At 47.5% G+C, this 7,877-nt stretch overlaps 1 protein-coding gene across 1 annotated transcript in view; it reads left to right on the top strand.

The window, feature by feature from the left end:
• Positions 1 to 854: 854 nt before the first annotated feature.
• LOC137345173 (NACHT, LRR and PYD domains-containing protein 3-like) overlaps positions 855 to 7,877 on the top strand; it is a 113,544-nt gene continuing 106,521 nt past the window's right edge. The window contains exon 1 of the mRNA XM_068008638.1: positions 855 to 945. Coding sequence (XP_067864739.1) covers positions 882 to 945 — 64 coding nt within the window. The 5' untranslated portion in view covers positions 855 to 881. The remainder of the gene's footprint in view (positions 946 to 7,877) is intronic.

Raw genomic sequence — 7,877 nt, 5'->3', positions numbered from 1 at the left:
TGGGTTGAATGGCCTCCTTCTGTGCTGTAACTTTTCTATGGTTCTAAACCTCTATCAAAATCTTCATTGGCCATAATCTTCCAATCTTCCTTCGATGCAGGGGTGGTGTCAGAGGACGAGACAAGTACAAATGTTACACCCTTGTTCAAGAAAGAGTGTAAGGATGAACCCAGCAACTACAGGCCAGTCAGATTAACCTCAGTGGTGGGAAAGCTTTTAGAAATGAGTTTTTTATTTGTTTGGGGGATGTGGGTGTCGCTGACTAGGTCAGCATTTATTGCTTATCCCTAATTGACCTGAGTGGCTTGATGGGACATTTCAGAGGGCAGATAAGAGTCAATCACATTGCTGTGGGTCTGGAGTCACTCGTAAACCAGACCAGCTAAAGATGGCAGATCTCCTTCCCTCAACGACATTAGTGAACTAGATGGGTTTTTACCACAATCGATGATAGTTTCATAGGCTTGAGGGGCTGAATGGCCTACTCCAGCTCCTATTTCTTATGTTCTTATGGCACCATTACTGAGACTAGCTTTTAATTCCAGATTGTTATTAATTTATTGAATTAAATTCCACCAGCTGCTGTATTACTAGTTCAGTGACATTATCATTACACCACTGTCTTTCCCACTTCTAGTGCAGAGTCTCGGTGAAGGGCGTCCATCTGGAACAGGGTGATGGAGCTCAGTGGGACTCAGGGCAGCTTTCTGGGTCACACCTGCTGCTTGATCCCAGAGATAACAGCTGTTATACTGATGGGGAGGAGGGACTGATATCATGTTTAACTAGGCAACATTCTCTTTTTAGTATTTCTGTCTAACCCTATTATTAATTTTACCTTTATTACAGAGAACCAGAATCTGGGAACACCTGTCACCACCATGGCTGAATGTCCAAATAGGGGAGAAGATCCAACATCTTCAAAAAGAATGAGAATGGATACAGGTAGGTTCACAAAATACTTGAAAATATCATCTCTGACCTGATCTTGTGCAAGAACCTGCAGCTCACACAGCAAGAGGGAACAGAATGGGCTGAGTAGAAAGAGGGAGGTGAGTGACCATCCAGAGGGATATTGCAGTCACAGGTGGAGTGAGCCCCTGAGTACTGGAACTGTCCAGTAGATACATGCTATTGGGGACTGAAAGATGGATAGAGACAGTGGCTTGGAGAAGGATCTTCCTCTGCAACAGTGTGACACCAGGGAGCAGGAGGTCACCACGAGTGAGTGGGGGTGAGAGACAGGTGGAGCACAGGAATAGGAGAGTGTAGTGGTGGGAGATTCTATAGTCAGGAGGATTTTTTTTATAATTCATTCATGGATGTGGGCATCGCTGGCCAGGCCAGCATTTATTGCCAATGCCTAATTGCCCTTGAGAAGGTGGTGGTGAGCTGCCTTCTTGAACTGCTGCAGTGCATGTGGGTTTGGAACACCCACAGTGCTGTAAGGAAGGGTGTTCCAGGAATTTGCACCAGTGACAGTGAAGGAGCGGTGATATAGTTCCAAGTGAGAATGGTTTGTGACTTGGAGGGGAACTTGCAGGTGGTGGTGTTCCCAAGCATCTGCTGCCCTTACCCTTCTAGGTAGTAGAAATAGCAGGTTTTGAAAGTGCTGTCGAAGGAGTCTTGGTGAGTTGCTGCTGTGCTTCTCGTAGATAGTACACACTGCTGCCACTGTGCACCTCCCTCGGTGGTGGATGGAGTGAATGTTTGTCGATGGGATGCCAGTCAAGCAGACTGCTTTGTCCTGGATGGGGTTGAGCTTCTTGAGTATTGTTGGAGCTGAACCCATGCTGGCAAGTGGAGAGCATTTCCTCTTACTCCTAACTTGTGCCTTGTAGATGTTGGACAGGCTTTGGGGAGTCAAGAGGTGAGTTACTTGCTGCAGAATACCCAGCTTCTGTCAGCTGGGAATTTTCCTTTGCGCTCGGTACGACTCCAACCAGTGGAGAGTTTTACCCGATTCCCATTGACTTCACTTTTCCTTGGGCTCCTTGATGCCATACTCAGTCAAATGCTGCCTTGATGTCAAGGGCAGTCACTCTCTCCTCACCTCTTGAGTTCAGCTCTTTTGTTCATGTTTGAACCAAGCCTGAAATGAGGTCAGGAGCTGAATGGCCCTGGCGGAACCCAAACTGAGCGTCACAGAGTAGGTTATTGATAAGCAAGTGCTGCTTGATAGCACTGTCAACGATACCTTCCATCACATAACTGATGATTGAGAGTAGACCGATTGGGTGGTGATTGGCCAGGTTGGATTTGTCCTGCTTTTTATGTACAGGACATACCAGGTCAATTTTCCACATTGCCGGGTAGATGCCAGTGTTATAGCTGTACTGAAACAGCTTGGCTAGGGGCGAGGCAAGTTCTGGATCACAGGTCTTCAGTATAATTGCCGGACTGTTGTCAGGACCCATAGCTTTGCAGTATCCAGTGACTTCAGTCATTTCTTGATACCACACAGAGTGACTTGAATTGGCTTAAGACTGACATTTGTGATGCTGGGGACTCTGGGAGGAGGGTGAGATGGATTATCCACTCAGCACTTCTGGCTGAAGATTGTTACAAATGCTTCAGCCTTATCTTTCATACTGATGTGCTGGGTTCCCCCATCATTGAGGATGGGGATATTTGTAGAGCCACCTCCTCCTGTTAGTAGTTTAATTGTCCAGCACGATTCACGACTGGATGTGACAGGACTGCAGAGCTGAGATCCTATCCGTAGTTGTGGGATCGTTTAGCTCTGTCTATCGCATACTGCTTATGCAGTTTGACACAGAAGTAGTCCTGGGTTATAGCTTCACCGGGTTGACACCTCATTGTCAGGTACACCTGGTGCTGCTCCTGGCATACCCTCCTGCACACTTGGTTGAAGCAGGATTAGTCTGCTGGCTTGATGGTAACGGGAGAGTGGGGGATCTGCCGGGCCATGAGGTTACAGATTGTGGTTGAATACAATTCCGCTGCTGCTGATGGCCCACAGCACCTCATGGATGCCCAGTTTTGTATTGATCTGTTTGAAATCTATTCCGTTTAGTACGGTGATACTGCTATGGATAGATGCATCTGCGACAGGTAGATTGGTGGGGGCAAAGTCAAGTATATTTTTCCCTCTTATTGGTTCCCTCACCAGCTGCCGCGGACTCAGTCTAGCAGCTATGTCCTTTCGGACTCGGTCAGTAGTGGTGCTACCGAGCCACTCTTGGTGATGGACATTGAAGTCCCCCACCCAGAATACATTCTGTGCCCTTTGCACCCTCAGTGCTTCCTCCAAGTGCTGTTCAACATGGAAGAGTCCGGATTCATCAGCTGAGGGAGACCGGTAGGTGGTCATCAGCAGGAGGTCCATCTTTGACCTGACGCCATGAGACTTCATGGCATCTGGAGTCCATGTTGAGGACTCCCCAGACAACTGCCTCCTGACTGCATACCACTGTAATGCCTGGCTACCCGACCCGAACCCAAATAGACCTGACTGCATGTGTCGGGTTTGTGTCCGGTCGAAATTCCGAGTCCAGTACTCGGGCTCGGATCGGGCTGGACAGTGCTGTTTCTGGGAAGTCATGGGATCAGGCTTACCCATGATTCCCCACAACTCCATCTGCAGAAATAGCCTGCTGCTGGAACAAATGAAGAATATTCGTGTCAGATTGGGTTTGGTGCGAAAAAAAATTAAACGGCTCGGGTTGGCTGTGGTCAGGTCTGGCCCAGGTCGGGTTTTAATTTTATACCCGGGCCAGGCTGTATACCACTGTGCCGCCTTCTCTGCTGGGTCTGTCTTGCCAGTGGGACAGGACAGACCCGGGGATGGTGATGTCTGGAACATTATCTGTAAGATGTGATTCTCTGAGTGTGACTATGCCAGATTGTTGTTTGACTAGTCTGTGGATCAGCTCTCCCAACTTTGGCACAGGCCCCCAGATGTTACTAAGAAGGACTTTGCAGAGTCGACAGGGCTGGGTTTGCCGTTGTCGTTTCCGATGCCGAGGTCAATGCCGGGTGGTCCGTCTAATTTCATTCTTTACTGACTTTGTAGCAGTTAGATACAACTAAGTGACTTGCTAGGCCATTTTAAGAGTCAACCAAATTGCTGTGGGTCTGGAGTCACATGTAGGCCAGACCAGGTAAGGACAGCAGATTTCCTTCCCTAAAGGACATTCGTGAACCAGATGTTTTTTTATGACAATTAGTGATGTTTTCATGGCCATCATTAGACTAGCTTTTAATTCCAGATTTTTTAGTTGAATTCAAATTCCACCTTCTGCCTTTGTGGGATTCGAACACATGTCCCCAAAGCAGTACGTCGGGTCTTTGGGTTACTAGTCCACTGACAATAACACTATGCCACCACCTCCCCCAGTATTATTCCCTTTGACGTTCTGCTTCTTAATTTGGTGCCTAGTTCCTCATACTGACTCTGCAGAACCTCCTTCCTTGTCCTGCCTACATCATTGGTACCTACATGGACCACGACGACTGGATCCTCCCTCTCCCACTGTAAGCTCCTCTCCTGTACCGATGTCACGCACCCTGGCACGGCGCAGGCAACACAGCCTTCTGGACTCTCGCTCTTTGCTACCGAGAACAGTGTCAATCTCCCCCACTATACTGTCCCCGACTACCACTACTTTCCTTTTTGCTCCTCCCACTTGAATGGCTTCCTAGTGCCATGGTCAATCTGCTGATCCACACTGCAGCCCTCGCTCTTTTCCATACAAGCTGCAAGAACCTTGAACTTGTGCTCAATTGCAAGGGCTGTGCCTCCACCACTCCCACCTTCTTGATCTCTTTACCTGTCTGACTCGCAGTTACACCCTCCTGTCCCTGACCACTGACCAAAGGGGTGTGACTGCCTTCTGGAACAAAGTGTCCAGGTAACAAAGTGTCCCCCTCCCAAATGTATTGCAGTGTCTGCAGCTCGGCCTCCAGCTCAATGACTCTGAGCCGAAGCTTCTCAAGCTGCACTCACTTACTACAGATGTGATGGCCATGGATTGCCGTGGCATCCAGGAGCTCCCACATACTGCAGTCGCGACACATCACTTGTCCTGCCTTCTTTATTCTGTTAATTTAAGTTAAATTATTTTCTCAATTACTTTACAGTTGCCCTCTTTACCGAACTCCCTCACTGACCAAACTCCCTGCTTCACACTCTGTGCCCTCCAGCAGCACTCAATGTAGACAAGCAGCACTGAGAGGCCCCTGAATTTATACTCTCTGAAGCAAGTTTTTCCTCATGCTGCCTCTGACTCTTTTGCCAATCACCTTAATTCTGTGTCCTCTGGTCATTGATCTTCAACCATTGGAAACAGTTTATTTTTATTTACTCTGTTCAAAGTCTTGATAATTTAAGCGCCACTGTCAAATTTCCTCTTAGCCTTCTCTTCTGAGAACAACTCCAGTTTCTACAGTATATCTGTAACATTAATCCCTCAGCCCTGTAACCATTCTAATAAATCTTTTTGTACCCTCTACAAAGCCTTCATGCTCTTCCTAAAGTGTGGTGTCCAGAATTGGACAGTATGGTTGGGGCTGAACTGGTATTATATAGGTTTCGTATAACCTCCTGACTATTGTGCTCTATGTCTCTTTTTATAAATCCCAGGATCCCATATGTGTTATTAACTGCTTTGTTAGCCTGTCCTGCCACTGTCCAAGATTTGTTCACTAACACCCCAGGCTTCTCTGTTCTGGCACCTCCTTTAAAATTGTACCATCAGCTTGTATTGTCTCTCCTCATTATTCCAGACATCACAGTTTACTGTATTGAATTTCAGCTGCCATGTGCCCACTCATTCTACCAGCCTGTCTCTGATCTCTTGATGTCTATTATCATTTTCCTCACCATTAACTATACTTCCAAGTTTCATGTGACCTGCAAATTTCAAAATTGTTCCCTGCACTTGCACATCCAATTCCAAGTCATTAAGGTGCATCAAAAACACCAGTGGTTCTAGTGCTGAACCATGGGAACCAACAGTTTTCTAACCCTTAACCAATTTTGTATCCATGCTGCTACTGCCCCCTTTATCTCATAATTTTTAAATCATCACCTGATCATTAAAATTTTCATCCATGTGTTCAAATCCTTCCATGGCCTTCGTTTACACATCTCTGTAACCTCCTCCAATCCTACAACACTCTGAGAATGTTCCTCTAACTCGGGTCTCTTGTGCAGCCCCCATTTCTTTTGCCTCGCTATTGGCAGCGGCCCTTCAGCTGTCCAGGTCCTAAGTTCTGGAACTCCCTGCCTGACCCCCTCAGCCTCTCCACCTCACTTTCTAAGATGCTCCTTAAAGCCCAGCTCGTTGAGCAAACTTTCTGATTGTTCTCAGGCTGCGTTTGCTGACAATACAACCACTAGGTGGCGCAGCGCTTGCACATGCGCAAATAGAGGCTCTTCAACTGGAACGTCAGTGTCTGCGACGTTCAGTCAGCTGCCAGGATTAAAGATGGTGCTGCTCAATTTATCACAGGAAATGCTTATGGCGACATTGTTCCAGCAAACTAACCTTACATTAAGTTGGATGGAAGCCCAGTAATATGCTACTATGTAGTTATCGGATACTAACTGTAATCCTCAGAAACATTTAATATTCCAGAAATCCTATGAAATGCAAAAGTAATTCTATGCTTGAATTTCCATCAGAAAATAGTGAATTTTCACCCCGATCGAAAATCGGGCAGATTATAAAATGTACTGCCAATTCATTATTGCGATTTGTTTATATGACTGACTAGGACAAATGCAGCTACTAGCTCCTGTCCCACTGGCCGCTCTCCCCCCTCAGCAACTCGCGCCCACCCCCACCCCTTCTCTCCAGACCTTACTGCTCCCCCCACTCCCCTGGCCAATTGTTCCCTGCTCACGCTCCCCCCACTCCCCTGGCCAATTGTTCCCCGCTCGCGCCACCCCACTCTCCGGAGCAAGTGGCCGAGAGGAGGGAAGCGGTGCAGCCCAGAGCTGGCAGCCAGAGAGCGGGGTGGTACAAAGCGAGTAACAATTGGGTAAGGGGGGAGCAGCGAGTTCTGGAGCGAGCAACTGAGGGGAGGAAGCTTCGAGGTCTGGAGGGAGTTGCCGAGGTGATCAAGCTCCAGCCTCAAAGTCTCCCATTCAGCCACTTCCTACGGGGGGAGGGGGGGGAGGGGGGTGCTGGATACCCGATGATGCTTCAAAGCGCACGCACGAAGATGGACCAGGCACCGATACGCGATGACATTAGTGCTGCACGATGACATCATCCCGCGCATGCGCCACTTAGTCCTGGTAAGATGTAGCTGCGTGTCTGTGCATCTTGGTGCACTCTGATGATGTCAGCGGTCTGCTGCGTTGTCAGGAATCACTTTGTTGTTCTATTGTCCCCTCCTTTGACTTGATGTCAGCTATCCTATGAATACACCCATTTTTCACCAGCTATCTCTTCACAACATTATTTGTCGACCTTGAGAGATGTGTGCATTATGTCATGCTCATGTGGAGTGCAGCGATTGAAAATACAGAACTCAATTGAAGAGTTATAAAACATCGGCTTTTAAAAATGTGGATAACTTGCTGGAAGAAAATGGTTACTGAAGGTCACACAGTATATTCAAACTGTCTTCCTGTCTGGCAAGGACAAAAGGATACATTTCAAGCTAAGAGGTGTCAATTACACTCATCCTGAACCATCAAGGGACATTTTTCAATTGAATAGGTTCTTCTGAAACAACAAAGGTGTGAAATAACCACATCCTGGTCCATTGTTGGTCACCACAGGGAAGAAGACCAGTGTCTCCTAACAGAAGCTAATGAGAGATTTCTTACCTTAAAAAAGCAGCCCTCTGGGGAGAGGGAGAGAGATCTCAGCAAGTCATCCAGCTGACACCTTTGAAAGCAG

This window comes from Heterodontus francisci, chromosome 28 (assembly GCF_036365525.1).
Source record: "Heterodontus francisci isolate sHetFra1 chromosome 28, sHetFra1.hap1, whole genome shotgun sequence".
NCBI lineage: Eukaryota > Metazoa > Chordata > Chondrichthyes > Heterodontiformes > Heterodontidae > Heterodontus > Heterodontus francisci.
The sequence above is the reverse complement of the archived record's forward strand: the minus strand, read 5'-3'. Positions and strand labels throughout refer to the sequence as shown.